The sequence below is a fragment of the Diadema antillarum genome, unplaced genomic scaffold (genome assembly GCF_040938485.1).
Source record: "Diadema antillarum isolate AM-2024a unplaced genomic scaffold, OU_Dant_1.0 scf00000071, whole genome shotgun sequence".
Taxonomy (NCBI): Eukaryota; Metazoa; Echinodermata; class Echinoidea; order Diadematoida; family Diadematidae; genus Diadema; species Diadema antillarum.
In genome coordinates, this window is record NW_027270960.1 from 5,762,328 (window position 1) to 5,787,620 (window position 25,293).

A 25,293-nucleotide genomic window follows, 5' to 3' on the forward strand; every position below is an offset into this window, starting at 1 on the left:
TGAAAATGTTTACATAAAAAATGTTCCAATAAGAGTACACTACAGAATTCATCTAGAAGATCTATATCTCCACACTAAAAGGTAAAATCATTACCTCCCTCTTGTATTTACAGAATAGTGAAATATCTAGTACGTTCTGGTGTCATATTCCATGTGGCCCCTAGTCTCAAGGAATATGTATGACTAATTGACAACATCAACCCATTTTAATATGTATACAAACTGTATATAGAATACCCTACATGTATCTAGGTAATTACTGTACACCACTGTAAAAGTATCACGCATTTCACGTAACCCGAAGCTATCACGAAAATAAAAGCATGTGAATATTTCTGCTTGTAATATGTACCACTTTAAAATGTTACGATTCCATGGAATTAAAAACTCACAAAATACATCTTACAATGCCCTGTGCAAAAAAAAACTCGCATGAATATATCCACTTTCACAGTAAGTTAATAGGTAACCAATAGTCTGTCAGTCAGTCCCACCTTGATGTCATTGTGGCGGGCCAAGAACTGGATGTTGAATGGTCCTGATATCTGGAATCGCTGAGCAATCTTAGCTGTCATCTCTCTCACCTGAATGAAAATGAAAATAAAAAGAAACAATGTACCACCTGTATAATCAGAAAAACACTCAAGAGAGTGCAGACCTCCACCAAGCAGCTCATTTCACACTCATCCATATGCATGCTGAAAATCGCCCAATTTTCCAATGATAGAGAAGCCTAGTCTTTACATCAGCTTCCTGCTGCGCAGTGATTTGAGCGGAGAAGGCGCTTTTGTGTGCGTACACAAATCTTAAATACTAGTATGCCAAACTTGAACTCTCAAGTTCATTGACCCTATTTGCCAAAAGACAAACAATCCTCAAAAATTCTTTAAAAGCCCTGGGTCACAAACAAATATTCTAATCATCTGTTCCTGGTGTCATTATCAACTTTCCCTGTATAAAATTTCATCAAAATCCGTTTATGACTTTTTGAGTTATTTTGCCAACAGAAAAAGACATACAAACAAACACCACCAAAAGCTAAACCTCTCAAGAAAGAAGATATATATAGAGAGGGTAAGGCTACATTTATCTAACTCAAGAGAGAATCACATTTCAAAACATGGTTTGAATGGCGTTCACGTACATGGGTGATTCTAGGGGTACCGCATTCATATAACAATCATATAATCGCAATTTGAGTGTTGTCACGGTACAGCTGCTTTGCACCATTCGACCTGGGAAGTAGAGGTCAACTGCGCATTACCAAACATGCCTTCATCATGCATGCACAAACAATGGGTAGAAGACACAGATAGGGCATACTTTTTCTCAGTAACAGGAAACAGCTGGAAGTTGACCTTGGCGGCTTGGAGACATAATCACGTTTCAAAACAGCATTTTGTTTATCTACTTGCAGACGGTGATCATGGTCTAAAAACTGTTCTAAATCGTCCTTTGAATGGCTTTAAAAGTGTGTTTATCTATCGCCTGAAAATACCTCAAATCCCTTTCGGATCATGTTTCTGCCTCAGAATATTTTTAGATAAACTCACAAGTAGACACATAGAAAGATGATAGCAGTGAGAGACTCATAAGACAGAGAGATAGAGACAGAGAATGAGAGATAGAGAAAGAAAAAGAGAGATAGAGAGAGAGAGAGAGAGAGAGAGAGACAGAGACAGAGATAGAGATAGAGAAAGAGAGGGAGAAGGAGAGAGAGGGAGAGAAAGACTCTGACTCCACCCACCTTCTGTTGCTGCTGATCGGTGAGTGTCTGTGGGGGCAGGATGAGGGTGGCATCTCCAGAGTGAACACCGGCATTCTCCACGTGCTCTGTCACTGCATGGCAAACCACCTGTCAAAAGAGTTCATCCCAGGAATGTAGTGTTTTTCAATGTAAGGTCATTGACATTTTGACCTTTGCCCTTGTCTGATTTACCTAATATTCGAACTTAACTGGCATCTTTAGGTGTTGCACCTGTGGTGTGAGTTTTATGGTCATAGCTCAAAGCTGTGGAAAGCTATTTAGTACATCACAATATATGGCGGTTAAATCAGGAAAGGTTCATTGACATTTGACCTTTGACCTTGTCAGAATTCACCAATATTTGACCTTGACTGGAATCTTCACATGATGTACCTGTGGTGTGACTTTGGTAGTCATAGCTCAAAGCTGTGGAAAGCTATTGAGAGTACACCACAATACTATGTGCAAAGCGCTTATAACTTATGGAAAGTTCATCGACCACTTGACCATAGACCTCGTCAGAATTCACCAATATTCACCCTTGACCGGCATCTTTAGATTACGTACCTGTGGTGTGAGTTTGGTGGTCACAGCTCAAATCTGTGGAAAGTTATTGTCAGTAAATCACAATACTTTGAGTACCGTGCTTACTAGAAAAAGTTCATCAACCCTTTAACCTTTGACCTTATAGAACATCACCCATAGTTGAACTTGACCAGTATTTTTAGGTTAGTACATGTGGTGTAAGTTACATAAGTTGTTATAGCTCAAAGCTGTGGAAAGTTAGCGAGAGTACACAAAATTGCCAACTGCCGTGAAGTGACGCCTATATATATTGTATGTATCACTTCCACTACTCCACCGAGAAAAAATGGCAAGAAATTACATTTGTAAATCTGAAACATACCAACACACATACACATACACACACATCTCTGTAAATTGCAATGCTGACGCATGAATTGATGCGTTCCGGAAATTTCGTAAAAGAGAATCTGGTGGACATGTCATCACCACTGACCTTGCCATTTCTGGCCACGGCGTCCATCTCAACCTCCCTGGCCCCCTGGATGAACTTTGTGATGACCACCGGGTGCTCCCTGGACACGAGGGTTGCCTCCTCCAGGAATCGGCGCAACTCCTCTGGACCGTATGCCACATTCATCGCGGAACCACTGCATATGGGCAGATAATGGTTTGAATAACAAGTAATTATTCTGTTTAAAGTAAGTTGACTATGTGGATATCAAGGAGAAACTGATTACTGGTATTGCAAACAAAATGAAGAACATACGATCTACTTCTTGCAACTGATTGACAGATGCCTCATTTTTCAGTGATTTTGTAGCTGTGATTTAAAAACAAAAATATTGGGCATACATTCTCGGGTTGGACATGCATACTTTGGACCAGCTGGAGTAGGACTGCCCATGTGTTTTTTTGTTTTTTTTTCGAATCATGGCTGCTAAGTACTACAACAATGAATAATCGGTGCTTATCTATGTTGATGATGGGCAATGTCAATCAGTTACAATAAAAAACAACTCCACAAAAGAAATATGAATAAGGTACACTACATTGTACATTTTTGCAAATATCATATGCAAATGACATGTATATGGATGAAATTCAGTCCCTTTTTTATATCTGAGGCTAAGGAGTCATAAGGGCAATGTTTGTCTTGACATAGCTTTGATTGACTCCTTAAAGGGATAATTCAGTATTGGTGGATATGAGAATTGGGCTTTTAACTTTTTGCGAGATACCAAGAAAAAACTTATGATATAGTACAGAACATACCATTTTAAGAAGAATTCAAAGTTTATTTGATGAAAATCAGGTTTGGAATGACTGAAACATCAAGAAACAAAGTAAAACAAAGCGATCGTAATAAAGTGTGGGTTCGACTCTTTATTAGAATAACTTTTTTTTTTGATATCGCAGCCATTTCAAAACCAATTGTTATCAAATAAATGTTGCATTCCTCATAGAATTACTTGCTCTTTCACATTTCATAAGAGGTTTCTCATTATCTCACCCCCCAAAAAAATGTTTGAAACCTGAAATTAGGTCTCAACCAAAACTATACTATCCCTTTAAATAGGAAGTCATGGTAAAGCCGGAATCCATCTGCCTTTCCTGAATACCTAAAAAAAAAAAAAAAAAAAAAAAAAGCGGTTCCCACCACAATACCGCTCTTTCCTGCACATTTGTAGCCACTGCATATACTGTTACTAAAAGTGAATAAAGTTTTGCAAAGCATGCAAAGGAAAGTGAAAGGAGCAAGTGAAGGAAATTGCCTGCCTTTACTTAATCCTTTGAGGACAAATTGATTTAGCTTCAGACACCATAGACACCAACCCATCAACGGGTTAAGAACCGACCCAGAATACTGAAAAAAAAAAAAAATGACAGTAACATGAGTACATGCCATCTTGCGAATTCAGATTGAATCATTTTGCTGCTGCAAACCACAATGGCTGGAGGTAATGTTTTCATGCTTTTGAGTGCACTGATGACTTTATCATGCTGTGTGGGCCACTGGGAACAATCGCCACCTCCATCTCCTCTCACATGTACTACCTCTGGCTTGGATCCTTCACCACAAGCAGACTGCTCTCACCTCAACCTCTCTTCTGTCCCACAGAATCTTCCACACAACCTCAACAAGCTTGACTTATCTTACAACGATATTATGACCATCACAAATGCTTCATTTGTTGTGTATCCCAAGGTCCAAACCCTGCTCTTGCAGTGGAATGCCCTGAATTGGATCGAAGAGAAATCATTTGAGAAGCTCCAAGACTTGAGGGTGCTTGATTTGAGTTCCAACAACATCAGTCGACTTCCAGATGCTCTTTTTCTTCAGAATATCCATCTCTCACTCCTTGATGTCTCCCATAACAGACTGACTGAGATCCCAAACAACGCTCTTGGGTCCATTAGAGCCTTGAAGTACATCTTCCTCAGCCACAACCTGATCACAAACATCAGTTTTGCTCAGTTCTCTTCCTGCCAGCACCTAGAAGAAATTGATCTCACCAACAACAAAATTTCACACCTTTGGCAAGAAAGTTTTGCTCCTCTGGGAAACTGTTCCATCTTTTACCTTACTCTGGGCTACAACAAGCTCTCAGCACTTCCCCAAGAACTTTTCACCCAGTTTCGCCACCTGCAAAACCTCAATCTGAACAACACAAACCTCCTCACATTTGACATGAGAGCATTCATGGGAAACTATACCATCAAGCAAATGTGGCTAACAAGTGCAAACATTCACACTATTTCTCCCCTCACGCAAAAGGGCCAACATCTGGACTTTCCTCGTGTGACGGCCATTAATCTGAGGCTGAACAGACTCTCTCAAATCCAGAGCAATGCATTTTGGGGGTTTAGCAACCTTCGTTATTTGGACCTTGAGAGCAACAGGTTAATCTCGATCACTAATGAATCCTTCTGTGGACTGAATTCGCTCATTTACTTGAATATGGCACAAAATCAACTTTCGCAATTGCCTTCTCATGCATTCACTTGTACCAAGAACCTTACAGAACTCCTGCTGTCCAAAAATCGAATTGCAGTTTTAGACAACCTAGTATTTCATGGCATTCCCTTGCTACAATCATTGGATCTTTTCTCAAACAACATTGACAAGGCAGCGGGACCATGGGATCTGAGTTCCTTGCACACACTGAACATGGAAAGCAACAGGTTACTGTCTTTGAATGAAAACACATTTGCTGGGATGTCCCGCTTGCGTAAAGTTATCTTGACAGGAAACAAGATCAATAGCATTGCAAAAGATACATTTACCAGGCTCACTTCTCTGGAATTTATTGATCTGTCTTATCAATCATACCTCACTCTAAATGGTGCCTTTGCAAGACTGAGAAACCTTCACTACCTTAACCTGGAGAAAACACGGACTCTCCTCCCATCACTGAGTCAATTTACAAATGCAAGCTCTATGAGAACATTAATCATGTCAAATGCAAAATTAAATATCAGGAACCTGGTAAGAGTGCATCAAAATTCAACAGTCTTCAATGGGTTGGTATCACTGAGATCCCTCAATCTATGGGGAAATAATTTGGCTAATCTGCACAATTTCCCTTGGGTGTTCCAACCCTTGAAAAAACTTGAAAAACTTGACTTAAGCCAATGCCAAATAGCCATTTTGACACCAGGGATATTCTCTAATCTATCATCCCTAACACGACTAATGCTATATTCAAACCAGATCCAAAAAATCCATCCACATTCTTTTGAACACCTGGGATACTTAGAGGAATTGCTTCTGCAGGTGAATATGCTCACTCTGTTTGACAAAAATCTACTCACCGACACGCCAAATCTCACCCGATTGTACCTTCACACAAATCATCTCACTACAATTTTTGCGAACACCTACATGCCAGACACTCTTGTGCGCCTCGACATCTCCGGCAATCCTTTGACTTGCGACTGCAGCTTGGCGTGGTTCCGAAACTGGCTACAAGTGACCAATGTTGATACCTCACCCGGTAATGAAACCTTATGTTCACAGACTTCATTCAAACAACTTGTGAATCTCCCACTTGAGGCATTCCATCCAGGTGACTTTTGCAGAATTAATGCACCACTCATCTCCGGACTAATTCTTGGCAGTGTCATAGTTTTCCTGCTGGGAGTTTTGATTTACAGGAAACGCTGGTGGCTGAACTACAAGATCTTCCTGCTAAAACTTTTTGTGGTGGGTTACAAGCAACAAGAAGAAGACCCACAGGCAGATGACTATGAGTATCAGCTCAACATCATGTGTCATGATGATGATGATGACTGGGTTCATGATGTCCTCAGACCCGCACTGGAAGAGAGAATGCCTCATCTCCAACGGGTTGCCTATGGCGATGAAGCTTTCAGGGCTACAATGTATTACATTGACGCTGTCTACCACATCATCGACAACAGCTACAAGACTATCCTGCTGCTTAGCAACCACTGTGCTGATGATGCCTGGTTCATCACCAAGGTCAGAGTGGCTCTGGAGCATGTGAATGAAACAGGACTTGACAAAGTCATCCTGGTATTTTTGGAGGACATACCAGATGACCGGCTGCCATACCTGGTAAGACTCTTTCTGAGCAGAGACAGGCCTAACCTGCTCTGGACTGAGGACCACGATGGCCAGGACTTGTTCTGGGCTTATTTTGAGAAGTGCATGCGGTCAAATCAACAGATTAATCATGCTCTGCCAATCTAACTGGGACCAAAGAATCAAAATGTGTTGGTCGATCTCTTGCAATTGCATAGTTTCAACAATTATTTAATTTGGAGTTAGAAGGTTGGCCTAGTTCAGGTGTATATGAGAATCCCCATAACAAATTGCGTGAAGCTTTATCACAGATCTCAACGGAGGTATACACACAGCACAAGAATATCCACTGTAGTCAATTGTCACTGAGGAGTGTACCCTCGAACGCACGTATGAACATTGACACATGGCTAACGGGCACTATTCATGCTTTTCAAATGCAGTAAATTCAATTGGACTATGCATGTTTCCCTACACTATCGAGGCTTTAACACAGGTTCATTGTACATTATATGTATATAATATGTACAATATATATTTCAAACACAGCAACATTAAACAAGATCACAATTTACCAAACTTGTGCTAAAGGAAGAATATATCCATTCTCTTGGGGGAAAAAAAGAGAAGAAATATATAATTTCAAGTATTGAAAACTAAGCCTGGACTTCATTACCCTCAGGAAACATTAATTACCCACATTATGAAAAAAAAAAAGTTAATCAAATTACTTATATGTGTTTTCTTAGACATTTACATTTACTGTTTTGTTTGATATGATGCTTCCATACTTAAATGTTTACTTTTACAATTCTACAGACTTTGATACCATCTATTTTCTTTAAGACTTTCTTTGATCTTGTAAATATTCTCATATTGTACAACTTGATTGTTTACAGTTGTTTGTTCATTTCAGGCTGTCTTCCTTGTTGTATGTTCATATTACCATGTTTAAATGTCTTAGATATACAATGCAGTCAAATGCATCATGTCCTTTTTCTCCATTTCTTGAAAGTTAATTGACTTCACTTCAAAAAAAAAAATGGTTGAGGCATCATCATGGGATGGTAGTTAAGATAAAATTACCTTTAAAGGTTTAAAGGTTCTGGCTACTGTATATGCCGAATATTTCGCGAGGTTTTTATTTTCGTGAATTTTGCGGGTCAGGTGCTATTGGCAAAATTAAAGACATGTGAAAATACTGACTCTGATCCAGATGTGAATGTGACTTACGCATGTACACTTTTCCGTTCAGTACAGGACTCAACGATCGCAAATTTAACCACTCGCGAATTCGTCGGGTATTCCCGATTCGCGAAAATTTAGACTCGCGAAATATATGGTGTATACAGTACGTTATGTAACAAGAAGATCCACTCCTCTCTTGTACACCACTTACCAGTAAGGTCTATGAAAGAGATAAACTAAAGCAAATAGTGATTGTAAAATTCTTTACACCATTTCCTCTTGGCCATACAGGACATGAAATAACTGTAGGATCACTGGCAGAAAAAAAAAATGCTAAACTAGATAGGGAAAAGACAATTCTCTAATTTAAAAAAAACAAACAACTTTATTCTATGAAAAAAAAGCCAGTTTGCAAGCAAACTGAAAAAAAAAATCATCAAAATCAGATTTTGAAAAATGAGGAAATTTTGACTATAAGAAATTTGCTACTCTTTGAAAATAGAGTCAATATTGATATGCAAATGCACAAGCTGATGATACCATCACTTCATAATTTTTCTCTGATTATGCTGAAAAAAAAAAAAACTTTACAAAAATTAAAAAAAAAATGAGGAAGATTTCAATTCTCATCACTTCTCTAATTTTGGTGTAATTTTGATTTCAAAAAATCCCCCCATTATACCTACAAAATTGAATTCCTTCTTTTTCAGACTAATATCTAACTGGCCGGGAATTGTCCTTTACAGAAAATTCCCAAATCAAACCATATGTATACTTTAACAGCAATGGTGTATGAAAATGAGACATATAACATGTAGTACTGAAGAAATAAGTTTCTATTTATGATAGATCCTCTAAGAATATTGCTTTAGGGCCAAAAGCTTAATGGCACTGTGGCCGATTCCTGCTTGAAGATTGAATGCATTTATCAGCAAATGTTTTTACAGGTTATGAGCACACAGTACACATTTAGCTCAAATAGGTTATTGAAACTGGAACGCACTTCTTTATAATTGTTGACAACGTAAAGGCTAGGTAGTACATGTGGAAATTTGTCAGTGTGAAAGGAATTAGACATTCTGTTGGTGAGCTATGACCAAAAAAAAAAGCTATTTTGTAATTAAAATTTCATTTCATTATACCTTTCACCCACAACAAGAACGGTCAAGCACTTAACTTCTGGGTGTTCTTTTTTCTTTTTCTTTTTCTTTTTTAGGGCCAAAAGTTAAATGGCATTGTCGCTGACTCCTGCTTAAAGACTGAATGTGTATTGTTTCAGCCAATGCTTTTATAGTTGATTTTATAATGACCACATAGTACTCTCTCCCATAGCATATTGAAATTGGTACACACTTTATTTGTTGACATGTAGATAGTACGCAAGTAAAAATTTGTCAGTGTGAAAGGAATTACACATTCTGATGGTGTGCTATGACAAAAAAGAAGCTATCTTTGATTGTATTTAATTTATTTCAAAATGTTATCTTTCACATAGAACATGAACTGTCAAGCACTCAATAACTTCAGTCAATGTTTCACTTAAAGTATAAAATGAATAAACTTGAAGTATTAACAAAAAATTATGCTTAATTTGATTTTAATCTTTATGCTTCCTTGCTGTAAATCTCAAAGGTATCATTGGTCATTCGTTTAACATGTTACACTATATTGGTAACAGGATATTACTCCGCATAATACTTTCCATTCCCTATAACCCAGGCTTTACTGCATTGTCCTGAATGATCATGTTTGTGGCCCTTTCAGAAACTAGAATAATCCATACCTAAAAATATTAAGATCAGCATCACTGGCAATATTATCAAATGATAAAATGGGTACGAAATACTAGGCTAGTAAACTCTACGTCATGTGCCATCTAAATACATCATGAGGATTGAGTGTAGCTCCTAGAAAGGACCAATGTTTGCAGTCATATTACATCACCTGCTGCTGCAGGCCTATGTTTTTGTGCTGTGAAGCATGTTTCCATTCAAATAATAAAAAAGTCTGGAACATCACAGATTTTTCCATTTTTTCTTCATTTTTGAAATGAACAAATGCTGGCAAGGGACAGACAAGATGCACTGTGACACTATTGTATTACTACTTTGATGGTAATTAAAAATTTTCATAATTATACAAAATTATACTGTATATATTATATACACAAATTCAACTTGAATTTGAGCAATTTAGATTCGGTCCTGCTCCCTTACATGGATAAAGCCACTTCGAAAAGGAGGAACTTGGTTTGCCAAAAAAACAGAAAGGTCTGGTGATACTGGATGTGTTTGCTGCACACTGTGCAGAGATAGTGAAGAATGTGATGTTGGAGAACAACATGTACATTTGTAATTTGTCAACGTTCCAGGTGGGTGCAAGGGGGTGTACACATGAGCTACAATCGTTACACATCAGAATCAATGCTCAATTCTACGCAAAGCTGAGAGACTGTTTTACGCAGTGGTAAGCTGATGAAGTGGCAGATGTCATGAAGAATATTGACGGTAATGACATTCCACCAGGGCTTACAACAGAAAAGGTTGATCTATGTCTCAGCTACCTCAAACCTATCCATGCTTGCTGGATGGTGGAAACAATCAATCACATTCAAGATCATGATGAGATCCTGTGTGGTTTTGTAAAGTCTGGGATTATCAACGCAATAGAAAACTTCACCCCAGCCTTCAAAGTCGACACAGCTCAGTGACATTCATGAACAATAAATCAGCAATGACAAACTGAATATCAAGAAATCAAATTTCTTTCTCTGTTTGGTCTGAATTGCTTGAGCTTGCTTTAATGTAGACATCGGTACGAGCAGGTACAAGTGTACACATTAGGTAATAAATACTAAGTACATTGTATGTGGTACAAAATTTTGATTATTAGTACAGTGCACTAGTACTAGTTCCTTTAGATCATTTTGAAGTTTTTAGTATTTCGGTAGGCTTTTGAAAGGAATCTTGAGTGACAGTAACAGATGGTGCCAGCACAAGTAGTACTGTTTACTTTACAAATTCATCGCACACAAGGTCTACTACTGATTTACAAATTATGTAGTAACTGAACATAAAATACAAGTCAGCGTACTGTGCACTCCATCGTATTTGGCTTTCAGTACATGCATTGTGATGTGTATGCAGACAAAAACTTTCACGAGCATTTTAATTTCGCGAATCTTGGCTCTGGTAAAATTCACAAACTTAAAATGCATGTGAACATTCCCCATTATCCAGTAGTGCAATTAGTGTATCCGTCACGCGAGCAAAATGCATTGTGTATTTTGGTTTCATTCACTGAGTTCCGAGGAAGGTGCCTGGGAAATTTGACTCTCTCAGTGAGCCAATCAGAAGGTGCCGTGGTTGCTAGAGGCAGAGTTTAATCTCGATTGGCATGGGTGATTCCAACTTCGCATTGCCGCTTGGACATTGTCTTCAAGCAAGAGGTGAATCTTTAAAACCAATTTTCTTGCAGTTTTGTCAGGTTAACAAATTAAAAAGTGCACTATATTTCTCTTCATATGACCACTTATGGTGCCAGAGAATACAAGTGTTTAATATCAATGCAAAGCCTAGGAAATGGGCAAATGTGATTCGATGAAAAAGTAAATATTAAAAATTCCTGACTTTTGCTTGAAACCATTGCCATCGGTCACATAAGGATACCTTACATGTACACTGACTTGACATTATGAAATCAGGAAGAACAAAGTTCATCTTACAGATGGAGAAACTTCCAAAGACAGTGTTTGTCTTGAGCACACAAACTCAGTCCTGAATGAAGCGGAAGGATGTTCTGACTCTGTCCTGAAATGGGAAGTCAGGTAGTTTATATTTTGATCCATCTTTCCTGAAGAAAATGACCTAAATGATAAATTCCTTGGGAGACTAAAGGCCTTAACAAACAGAGATTAATTCCTGTTTCCCAGCCATTGGCTAAATGACAACATTGGACAAGGAAATTCAATGGCACTTGCTATTAAAACTTCCCTCATTTCACCTATTGATATACATTATGTAGCCCCACTATTTTAAATATAGAGTTTCAGACTACAAACTGGACAAATATCACCAACCTCTGCAAAGAGAGCACTACAAGAAAAGAAATCAACCCGTGACTGAGCAATCAATAATTAACGAAGGCTGCAATAACAAAAGCCGGTGATCAGGACATGCATTAAACATATTTGCGGTCATCTTCCTTTCAAGCAGTCATTTAAGTGTAATAGCAATTCTTGGATGTAGCTATTGGCAATTAGAACTAGATAAAGTTCATTAAACTATTTAGAAACAATGGAGTGAAAAAATGAAAGGAATGAACACAGGAAACTGCCTGCTCTTGCCCACTCAGGGGCACAAATCGTGGATTGCTCCAGCAGACACAAAATGAGCACACACAGTACTGCATTATATAGAGTGAATTACTTTGCTGCAAGCCACAATGGCTGGAGGTACTGTTGTCATGTTTTTGAGCATGCTGCTGACTTTGTCATGTTGTGCAGACATCTTGGAACAAACTCCATCTCCATCGCCTCTCACATGCTCCACCTCTGGACTGGATGGCTCACTACAAGCACACTGCTCTCACCTCAACCTCTCTGCTGTCCCTCAGAGACTTCCAGACAACCTCAACAAGCTAGACTTATCATACAACAGCATCGCAACCATCACCAATGTTTCATTTGCTTCATATGGAAAGATTAAAATCCTGCTCTTGCAGTGGAATACCCTGGAAGTGATTGAGGGGAGATCTTTTGATCCACTTCGAGACTTGAGAGTGCTTGATTTAAGTTCCAACAACATCAGTCGACTCCCAGACGCTCTCTTTCAGAAGAACTTTCGTCTCTCAATCCTCGATCTGTCTCAAAACAGACTGACCGAGATCCCAAATAATGCTCTTGGTTCCATTAGAACATTGAAGAACGTCTCCCTCAGTCACAACCTGATCACAAACATCAGCTTCACTCAGTTCTCTTCTAGTCCAGTCAAAATATGAAATGACCCACAACTAATTGCAACAGAAACAATTCCACTTGCATTTGACCCGGAAGAGCTATCAAAATAACATATTAAAAGTTCCCTAAAATTCGAGTGGTGGATCAGTGTCTAATTTGCATAAATTCAAAATGGCCGCCATACAACCTATTTATGCCTATATCTGGGGATATATAACCCACAGAAAGTAAATTCCGGTGTCTAATCCTATGTTTTTTAGGTCAAGGAGTACAATTATGTTATGTATAGCAACTTTCAAACATCCTTTTATATATTTTTTGCATATATTTGCATATAATTACATGCAAAATGGCCGCCATATTGCCTGCGCAAGCCCGTATCTTCGTATATCATTAATGTAGTACACTCAGGAATAAGTCGCTATATATCTGGACATAAAACCCGCAGAAAATAGATTCTGGTGTCTAAACCTATAGCTGTTTTTTAGGTCAGGGAATACAATTATGATATAAGCAGTAACTTTCAAACTTCCCTTTATACAGTTTTTGCATATATTTGCATTCAATTAAATGCAAAATGACCGCCGTAGTGCCACTACAGGCTTATATTTCTATCTGTAAAAGGTACCTAGTGATGGTGTCTGTGGTCTTAATTTTACTGCTGAGAATCACTGATGTAGAATACGTTCCACTCAGGAATAGTTACCTATATTTCACTAAAAATTTGCATATATTTATACATAAATCTATTCAAATTACTACTGTGAATATGATTTCAGATATACGAATACAAGCTGCAGAACGTTAATTGTACTGTAATGTCTCATCCAAGATATCAAGGGAAAATTGTTATAATACCATTTAAAACCTTGATGATTATCCTACTCCTAGTGTGTATTATTCTTGCATTTATCAAAAGTATTGTATTACATTGTACTCACATTTTCTTGAGATACAGCCTCAAAACAGAAAACAACTGTAAGTAGCATCGAATAGAACATACCTTTATTTAACTGTAAATTCAACTTATCTTCCAAAGTGTGCTCAATAGGTACACAAATATTAAAGTCTGAAATTATGTAGTAGGAATCGTTAAAATATTTCATGATTGCATGATATTTAATGTATTATGTTTTGTAATTTGCCCTCATGTTTACTGCTTATTACTTGTGTCTATGTTGCAATTCTTTATTTCTTCTCTCTTTTTTTTTTTGCCAAAGGGGGGGGGGGGGGGGCATATCATCAAGTTCATGATTATCCATAAGCTACTCTACAAAAGTTTCATGAGTTTGGACATATCTCATATAGCTTTCAAAGTGTGCTTACGGTACACAAAAATTGGTCTTAAATCATTCAGCAGGGTTTTTTTCAAACATCTTTTTTCTTACCTGCGATGATTTACATCCATGTTTAGTTGATACTTGTGTCCTTTGTTGCAAAACTTTTGGTAAAGGCATGTTTATCAATGAGCAACATATGACCGTGATAATTTGTATGGAAGTAGATTTTGTCATATTCTTGCACGGTTTCACCAAGTGACTCACTGAAAATGTAAAACATTGTGATTTACAGCCAGATACAAAGAAAAAGAAAAAAAGAAGGAAATGCCTTAAAGGAGACCTCTGGATGACTTTCAGATTTTTACATTTGAATAACTATTAGTTATACAGAGGACAGAGTTTCAGAATTTATGATAACTGGGTTGAAGAATAAGAATATTTTCAAAATTTAGAACAAATTGAAATGAACAAGGATGATGACATGGCAGAGTCACCATAAGAATGCTTTAATTGGGACTGAAGGAAGCAGAACAAAAGAAGAAGGCATGCATAGATTATACACAGGTGAACTCGCAAGCAAGAGGTACTGTAATGGAATTACACTGCTACATTTCTGAAATATGTGAACCTCCAATGTCATCATCCTTGTTCAGTGTAATCTATTTAAGGTCTTTCAAAGTATTGTTTCTCTGATCAAGAACCACAATAAATTCCACAAATCTATACATGGAGTTGTCGATTTATGTACTACATGATGTGAAATTATGAAAATCGTCTGGAATGTCCCTTTAACAGTTCTATTACTAGTACTCTGGATCCATCAGTCGATCAATACAAACAGCATCCTTCTCATTGGCTTCAAGCTCATACAACACATATAAATTCTTATAAGTCTTACTTTTACCATTTTTCGTGTTGTATCTGCAGCTTTATCAAAAGAAATGTTTCCTATTGCATTGAGGCTTCGCACTAATAACATTTTCACCAACACACAGTTGTTGTTTTTTAGAAATGCGAGCAGCATGAAGGCTGAATTCAATTTTGCTGGCGAAAAAGCAGTCTTAAGTCAGATAAAAAAGAAAATACATAACATCATTTTCTGTTCCTAACCCTTCCAAAAGGTCCCTTCCCTCCACCTCGGCAGCAGCTTTTCTTCAACTTAAACAGTGGAAGGGAAATGACATACAATCATTGGAATTGGGACGATTTGAGGAAGATGTTTAATCAAAAAATCAAATATGTTCTGATCACTACAGACAAAGCTGCAGCTATTAAGGAACTCCTGAAGAAAGTCTGATGCAACTGCAAGATAGGATGTTAGCAACTGGCAGTGTATAGTTGCAGGGCAAGCAGATTTGACTGCACACAACCCATACCAGTGTCAGATGCGGGCCATATTATATCAGACACTTGTAATGTTGTATTTCTAAAATATGTGAGGAGTGAGATTATGCTGTTCTAATTGGTGACTAGGAATAAGAAGCATTCTCGAAAGACATCGACACAGTGTGCAACAAACGTGAGACTTACCACGCTTCAGTATGAAATGAAGCCGAGATCCTGTTTGCTTTAAATTAATCAACTGCAATTTCACACCATCCTAGTCCAGAATTTGTGGTAAACACATAAAACACTGTGAGTGTAAGCTATACTCGTTTTTCACTTTTATCATTGATCTCTATTTTGAGAGATCACATTACATACCTTAGTATCTGTATTATCACAAGCTAGAAAATGAAAATAATGTACAGGAAATGAAAGAAAGTTTTCTTGAAATCAAGTGACTTTGATCCATTAGATTTTAAACTCATCTTAGCCAAAGGTTCAAGACAGCAAAAAAGGTTCAAGCTAATATTTCAAATAGCCATCATTTATATTCTACTGTCCGGTCGTCGGTCATGCATACATTTTCAAAAACCATTTCCAGGTTCTCTTTAAAAAACCCATGTAATGACAGATTTTCAACAAACTAGGCAAGTAGCATCCCAAGGATGATAGACTTTCAAGGTTTTCAAATAGACACCATGTCCAAAAGGTCCCAGAACCCCGAAATTAAGGAATCTATTATATAAAAAAAAACCTCCCCTCACACACATACACCCTCACACACACACACGCACACACACACACAAAAGTAGAACCAAGTGTAACAGAGCTAGGTATAATGTACAAAGTTGAATATCTTGGAGATTGCATATAGATTTAAGTTTACTTTCGCAGTTAAACTTGTTTTCGAAATATTACACATTGTATATATGTATATATATATATATATATATATACACTGTATATATATATATATATATATATATATATATATATATACACTGTATATATATATATATATATATACATATATATATATATATATATACACTGTATATATATATATATATATATATATATATATATATATATATTCATTGTAATCCATGTGTTGGTACCAGTACAGAAAAGATGACGAATTAGGGTGGTAATGCATTTCAGTCCAACAGTGCTATTTATTCAGACCAAATTTTCGACGAAAACATTCGTCTTTCTTCACAATTGTCATTGTCGATCCTGAGGAAGACGAATGTATCCGTCGAAAATTTGGTCTGAATAAATAGCACTGTTGAACTGAAATGCATTACCACCATACTTCGTCATCTATTATATATATATATATATATATATATATATACTCCAACCCCCCCCCCCCCCCCCCCCCCCTCCACCCCAGGCCACAGGATGCCCAAAGGCACCTTAAATATTACTTATAGGTGCGGACGCCTTGGGGCTGGGACCAAATTATTGGGGCCACTTTTGATTTTTGATCCTCTTTTTGAAAACATATATGGTCAAATTTTCATCAAACTTAGTACTGTAGGTGCATTTATTGCTAGTGTCATGAATATATGAACATCATGCCTCCCTGGACCATGGAGGTCCCTAAAGGCATGTAGATATGGCCCTAGAGGTTCCCAAAGTCTTCCAATTTCCTCTCTCCCAAGTAAAAGTCTGTAAGAATGGATGGAAGGTGAACTTGAGATACTCAGTGAGGGCTGGACCCCTGGGTCTTTAATTCAGAAAGTGAGTGAGTGACATGGTACCCTGATATGACAAGAACATTCTCTAAACAAACGTCCAAACTCATGAAACTTTTGTAGAGTAGCTTATGGATATAAGCTACTCTTAATTTGAATAGATTTATGTATAAATATATGCAAATTTTTAGTGAAATATAGGTAATTATTCCTGATTGGAACGTTTTCTACAACAGTGACTTTCAGCAGCAAAATTAAGACCATAGACACCACCACTGGGTACCTTTTACAGATAGAGATATAAGCCTGTAGAGGAATTATGGCGGCAATTTTGCATTTATTAAATGCAAATATATGCAAAAAATGTATAAAGGAAAGCTTGAAAGTTACTGCTAATATCATAATTGTATTCCCTGACCAAAAAAAAAAAACATAGGTTTAGACACTAGAATATATTTTTTTTGTGGGTTTTAGGTCCAGATATATAGCGACTTATTCCTGAGTGTACTTCATTAATGGTATACGAAGATACGGGCTTGCACCACAGAACTCTTACGTAAGAGTTCTGTGGCTTGCACAGGCAATATGGCGGCCATTTTGCATATAATTATATGCAAATATATGCAAAAACTATATAAAGGGATGCTTGAAAGTTGCTACAGATAACATAATTGTATTCCTTGACCTAAAAAACATAGGTTTAGAAACCGGAATTCACTTTCTATTGGTTACGTATCCCGAGATATAGGCATAAACAGGTTGTATGGCGGCCATTTTGAATTTATGCAAATTAGACACTGATCCACCACTCGAATTTTAGGGAACTTTTAATACGTTATTTTAATAGCTCTTCCGGGTCAAATGCAAGTGGAATCGTTTCTGTTGCAATTAGTTGTGGGTTAACCCACTTTTTGTCGTATTTTGACTGGACTATTCCTGCAAACAGCTTTCACAGATTGATCTCACCCACAACAAGATCACGCAACTTCACCAAGCGAGTTTTAATGATCTTGGAGACTGTTCCATCGAACACTTCAAACTGAACAACAACAATCTCTCCCAACTTCCCGAAGAACTCTTCTCCAATTTTTGCCATCTGGAATATCTCAATCTGGACTATACCAATCTCCTCACATTTGACATGAGAGCTTTCATGGGGAACTATACCATCAAGCAGATATGGATCAACAATGCAAACATTCGCATGTTACACCCTCTCACACATAATGGCCAAAATCTTGACTTTCCTCATTTGAATGCAATCAGTCTAAGGCTAAACAAACTCTTGCAAATCCAAAGCAATGCATTTTTTGGGTTCAATAACCTGCGCTACTTGGACCTTGAGCGCAACAGGTTAAAGTCAATCACTAATACCTCATTTTGTGGACTGAATTCACTCATCTACTTGGATCTGGCAAGGAATAAACTATCCCACTTGCCTCTCCATGCATTTGCCTGTACAAAGAAGCTACAAACTCTCTTGCTGTCCAAAAATGGAATTGCAGTATTGGACTCCCTTGTATTTCATGGCATTCCTTCCCTCCAAGTCCTGGACCTTTTCTCAAACAATATAGACAACATTGAAGGACCATGGGATTTGAGTTCCTTGCATACGCTGAACATGGAAAGCAACAGGCTACTGTCTTTGAGTGAACACACATTTGCAGGAATGCCCAGCTTGCATAAACTTGTCTTGAAAGGAAACCAGATCAATACCATTGCTGAAGATACATTTCTCAGGTTCACTTCTCTAAAATATATCGACCTGTCTTATCAAGTGTACCTTACACTACATGGTGCTTTTACAAGACTAAGAAACCTCACCTACCTGAATTTCGAGAAAACACGGATTCTCCTTCCATCACTGCATCAGTTCACAAATGCAAGCTCTGTGAAAACACTAGTCATGTCAAATGCCAAGTTGAGTATCAAGGACTTGGTAAGAGTGCATCAAAATTCAACTGTCTTCTCTGGGTTGGTATCACTAAAATCCCTCATTCTATGGAGCAATAACTTGGCAAATCTACACAAGTTCCCTTGGGTGTTCAAACCATTACAAGAACTTGAATGTCTTGACTTGAGCAAATGCCAAATCGCCATTTTAACTCCAGGCATTTTCACTCATTTATCATCCCTAAGACGACTACAGCTATATTCAAACCAGATCCAGACAATCTATCCAAAGTCTTTTGAACGACTGGGAACCCTACAGGAACTTCTTCTGCAAGTAAATTTGTTAACTCTGCTCGACAAAAATCTATTCACGGACACACCAAATCTCACACATTTGTTCCTTCACACAAATCATCTCACTACAATTTCTGCAAACACATTTATGCCACAGACTCTTGTGCGCCTTGATATCTCCCAGAATCCTTTCACTTGTGACTGCAGCTTGGCATGGTTCCGAAACTGGCTTTACACAACCAACGTTAACACCTCCCCCAGTAATCAAACCATGTGTTCACAGACTTCTTTCAAACAACTTGTGAATCTTCCACTTGAAGCATTTCATCCAAGTGACTTTTGTGGAATCGACACGCCACTCATATCTGGTCTCATCTTTGCTGGTGTCATAATTACCTTCCTGGGACTTGTGATTTACAGGAAACGCTGGTGGTTGAACTACAAGATCTTCCTGCTAAAGCTTTTTGTCTTGGGTTATGAGCAACAAGAGGAAGAAGACCTACAGGCAGATGACTATGAGTATCAGCTCAACATCATGTGCCATGATGATGATGATGACTGGGTTCATGGTGTCCTCCAACCTGCACTGGAAGAGAGGATGCCGCATCTTCAACGGGTTGCCTATGGTGATGAAGCTTTTAGAGCTACAATGTATTACATCGATGCTGTCCACCACATCATCGAGAACAGCTACAAGACTGTCCTCTTGCTTAGCAACCACTGTGCTGATAATGCCTGGTTCATCACCAAGGTCAGAGTGGCTCTGGAGCATGTGAATGAAACAGGACTTGACAAAGTCATACTGGTATTTTTGGAGGACATACCAGATGAGCGGCTGCCATACCTGGTAAGACTCTTTCTGAGCAGAGACAGGCCTAACCTGCTCTGGACTGAGGACCACGATGGTCAAGACTTGTTCTGGGCCTATTTTGAGAAGTGCATGCGGTCAAATCCACAGATTAATCATGCTCTTCCAATCTAACTTGGATGAAAGAATCAGAATGTTGAGGTCCCTTGCTACTGCATAGTTGCAACAATTATTGTAATTTGGTATCGACAATGAGAGCGTGGATTTCAAAATCCTTAGAAACTATATTGTATCAATCAGCAACTATTTAAAAAAACACACAGAATACTGTAAAAGTGGTTTCCTTCGCAGTGAATTTATTTTCGTGCTTTTCGTGCTTTGAGGTTGAACCGCGAATTCAACATCACACGAAAAATGTTTTCAATTCGCCACTTGTTACAACACTATTGCGCACATGCACACACAAAGATTCCGCGCATTGAGTGTATTGATGGTCAACACACACACAGCAATACCGGGCAATGTAGGTACAAGCATGTTATAAAGTACTGGAGAGATGGGATTTTAGGTAAACCTGCATTTAATTTGAATTTCTACTTAAGTAGTAAAAGAGTAATTGGATTATAGTTTGGGTGTTCATGTGCAAAATAAAACAGTTTTTGCCAACTGTGAATTCACAGATTTTGCAGACCGCGAATTTAAACACACACGAAAAAGTTGGCACCGATGGAAACCGCGAAAGTATCTGTATGCGAAAGAAACCACTTTTACAGTACCTATTTTAGTTTCAAAATCTAAATTCAATAATTATTCATCACACTCATTATTCTACAAATCAAGAGACTTTGCTATCATTATTTTTACTTCAGACTTATATATTTATAACAAAATTGCTTTCATGTACATATATCTTGATTGTTCAGTCAATCATGTATTTCTTGGTACAGTAAGAAGTGGATACTTTTGTGTAAAGAATTTGTTGCACCCAGCTAATAGTAAAGATGAAGTTTGCTTGTTTTAATTATAAGGAATTGGGACACTACTTACTGGAATATAAGGTGTGCAAAAAAATTGCATGCTTTTATATTTGTGCTAGCTTCTGGGTGTGTGAAATGAACAAAAATTTCTACAACATGAAGAATTCTACTTTTACATATAAAGTATATTGATTAATTTCTACATGTATGCTAATTTCTAAACACTAATTTCAACATGTACATTCACATGTTTTAATGTTTGTGTATATCATACTATACACAGCCACCTTGTACATATCCTCCACTTCTTGGAAATGAGTACACCTTGTTTACTTTCCTAGAAAATCAGGCATCATGGCAGGTGAAAAGTATATTTTTATGTTATGGCTGTGCTATGAAATGTAAAGAGCAACTCCACTCCACTCCACTCCACTCTGCCACACCAATATTGTTTGTAAAAGATATGCTTTATTTTGGTGATGCTAGAACTGTGATTGTATAATTAGCACGCTTTAGACCGCTTTAGACCTATGACGCGAATGCTACGACAACGCTAGGTACCAGGCATAAAATTGTGTTCTGCACATGCGCGAAACAGCAGTTTCTGTTTTCCTACCCGGTAGGTTGCATCGTCTGTAAGCATTCGCATTTCAGATCTAAAGCTCGCTATTCTTTACATCATTGTCACTTGTCCACAGGGGAAGGAAATGATCTAGGCATTATAATCAGTCATTTAATCGGCAGAAATCTTTCTAAAACTGAATAATACAATAATTTTGAATGAGTGAAAAAAATGATTATTTCTATTGAAAGATGATTGCCAGCAGAATAATAGCAATTTTATTCACATTTGATCAAAAGAAGGAATTTATGAACTTTGTACAGATATACTAGATTAGTAAAACAGTTGATATGAATAAAATGAATGAGCCGATTATGTCATCACTTCACAAATTTTCCACTGATCATGTCCAAAAACCTCTGCAAGGAAAATTATTTGTCAAAACTTCCAATTCATTTTCTTGGACTTTGATAAAATGTTCATTGTTGTATTTGTGAAATGTTAAATTCTTTCTATTCAGGATAAAAATTTACTGATCAGGAATTGTCCCATCAAAAGAAAAATCCCTTTCAGAAACAAATCAAATATGCATTTTTACAGTAGTGGAATATGAAAGGCAATCAATATAACTTGTAATTCTGAAGAATTTAGTTCCTGTAAAATGATTCAGATATTCTCAAAATAATTCCTCTGACTCTTGGATGTTTTTAAGGCCAGCCAAAGCTTGATAGCACTGTGGTTGACTATTGGTTAAAGACAAAATGTGTATCTGCAAATGTTTTACATGAGAACACACATGTAGTAGCCCTGTTTCATGGTTAGGTGCCACTTTTTGTCAACCTAGATGTCAGAATTTCAAATTCTCTTTTAAATAATGGAATGTAATGATTTTTTGTTCCTTAGAAATAGAATGTGAATTTGATTGGAAATGCAATACCTGGGCTTAATTAATAATATCTGATACTATGAATGGTTCTGCTGCAGGAGATGAAGGTAATTTTGCTGAAAGAGAACACTATAATAGCACAGAGCTGAAGCACCATATGTCCAGCACATTTTTGATTAACTGCGACATGATTAAGTGACATGTCAGCTAACTCTGTGCCAGATTTTCTGTTCTTATTTGAATTTATTGGAAACTTGTACCACTTTGAAAGAAAAATCAAATACATTGTACGTGACTTCTGAAAGTTTCCCTTGTTTTACACTTCCTCGTTCTTCCATTTCATGGACACAAATGTTTGGGGACACACACAAACTTATTACTAACCTTGCAGCAATATTTAATCTCTGCACACTGTAAAACTTGTGTTTGCTGTATAAGTTGTCAGAGAATGAGTCATTACCAAGTATTTCAGTATATTTTCAGCACTGAAATGTATCATATCATTTCACTAATTTACTTCTGAAGGAAAATTTTGTTAAGTATGCAGTGCCACGCTTTTTCAAGTTATCATAGGGAACAAGTCTGGTGGTTTATTTCCTTAGAAAAGATCTCATTGGAATATCTATCATAGATTTGGTAATGGTGTAATGCAATTGTGGAGATTTAAAATTGATATGGAATAATTGGGTTACATTCCTCATGTTCATAGTCAACACCTGTATGCACCACTTAGTAAAATGAGTATAGCGATACACCTTGTACCATGATTAGATCATTAAGCTCTTTGAAGAGTGTTACTGGCTGCTCTACGTGATGAAATGAGTTGAGTATCAGCAATCATCACTAGTTCAATTACCTAGGCTTGATAATGAGCAACCTTACAGTGGGTGACACAAAAATTGAAAGAAAAGTGGTTTTATTGAGCAAAAGGGAGTCTAATTGACCTACAAAATTACTTGATACTCAAAGGAAAAGTTCACCTTCATACATGCGAAGTGAAAGAATGCAGCAATCACAATTGTATTTGAGTGCATGCTTTATGCCAATTCACATTCTTGTACAAGTCATCAAGTTACTTTGCAATACAGTGCACTCCCGGTATAACGAAATGCTCGGGACCGGCAGTTTTCTTTCGTTATAACGAAATTTCGTTATAACCGAACAAAGACAATATATAACGAAAAACAAGGAAACCACGCATCTGTTTGCTGAATACTCATCATTCACTATAAAGCTATGTGAAATGGGATGGGATTATTGTATTACAATATTTAATGCAAGTTCCCCTCAGAAACTGTACGTGACACAAGGAGCGAACACACAGTGATGTGAAGCATTCGCCCATGTAGAGACACTGTAAATGCTTTTTCTGCTATGTATTTTCGAAAGCAATTCGCATTTCGTTATAACGGAGCACATTTCTTTTGTTTTTCTTTGTCAGTGGCACTCGGAAAAGACTTCGTTATAACGAAAATTTCGTTATAACCGTGTTCGTTATAAGCGAATTTTGTACCATAGGCTTTAATGGTGTTAATTTTGGGACCAGAAGTTTTACTTCGTTATAACGAAATTTCGTTATAACCGTGTTCGTTGTAATGGGAGTGCACTGTAATCTTGTACCTCATTTGGATAGGGAAATATAACATGCAATGAAATAGAATGAATTTTATGCATACCTGCTTCTATTTCTTCAAAAAAAAAAAGCTTTTTGGAAAAAAAAAGACTATAAAACATCATCTCTATGATGAAACATTAAGAATATGACATTCTAACATTTCAGTGCTAGAAACATCTCTATTACCGTACATGTATGCTGATATATATTTGAGACTTAAATCACAAATATATCAAAGTCCTCTTTTACACAAAAAGCCAACAACTCCCAAAACAGTGTTTCTCTTGGCTGCTCAAAACTGAAAGCTGAATGAAGAGGAAGGATGTCGTGACTGCAAATTCGGTCCTGCATTGGGGAAGTCAGGCAGTTTATCATTTTGATCCATACATTGTATTTCCAGAATAAAATGTCCTTGATGAAAATTCCCAAGGAGTTGTGGGGGGGGGGGGGGGGGGTGTATAACCAACTAGCAGTTCCTCATTCACAGTCATGAGCAAAATGGCTAGATGGTACAAGAAAAATTCATGAGAAATGCTACGTATTTTCAAGTCATTATAGTGACACTTTCCACTTAATAGTGCTTAATGCTACAAAGTGGGCGACATATTCACAACACAATCATGCTATAGTTCAAGTCCTTGTAGTGACACTTTCTTTAATATAGTGCTTAATGAGCTTAAACTGGGCAACATATCACCAACCTCTTTTAGACAACAGCAGGGTGGTCAGGTTGTGGCCTTGCTGGTCATCCCGGGGGAGGCCCAAATAATTTGCTGAAATTACTGCGATACCTCATAGTTGATACCTGTGAGTCAGTACATATTGTCACGCATTTTGGTTAAGATGTTTGATGTAATATCATAACATTACTTGTTTTTCATTGTTTCCATGATTATTGTACAAGTCTATGTAAAGGATGTCTCGCTAGCGCTATTGCAAATTACTAGTTTAGCAAGCCCAATCCCAATTGCTTTTCATACAGCGGA

At 37.4% G+C, this 25,293-nt stretch overlaps 1 protein-coding gene across 1 annotated transcript in view; it reads right to left on the bottom strand.

Moving 5' to 3' along the window:
* LOC139717001 (carbamoyl-phosphate synthase [ammonia], mitochondrial-like) overlaps positions 1-25,293 on the bottom strand; it is an 86,641-nt gene that overhangs the window by 9,597 nt on the left and 51,751 nt on the right. Inside the window, exons 27-29 of the mRNA XM_071628518.1 lie at positions 2,769-2,922; positions 1,748-1,855; positions 495-584 (exon numbers count right to left, since the gene is read on the bottom strand). Of these exons, the coding sequence (XP_071484619.1) occupies positions 495-584; positions 1,748-1,855; positions 2,769-2,922 (352 nt within the window). The remainder of the gene's footprint in view (positions 1-494; positions 585-1,747; positions 1,856-2,768; positions 2,923-25,293) is intronic.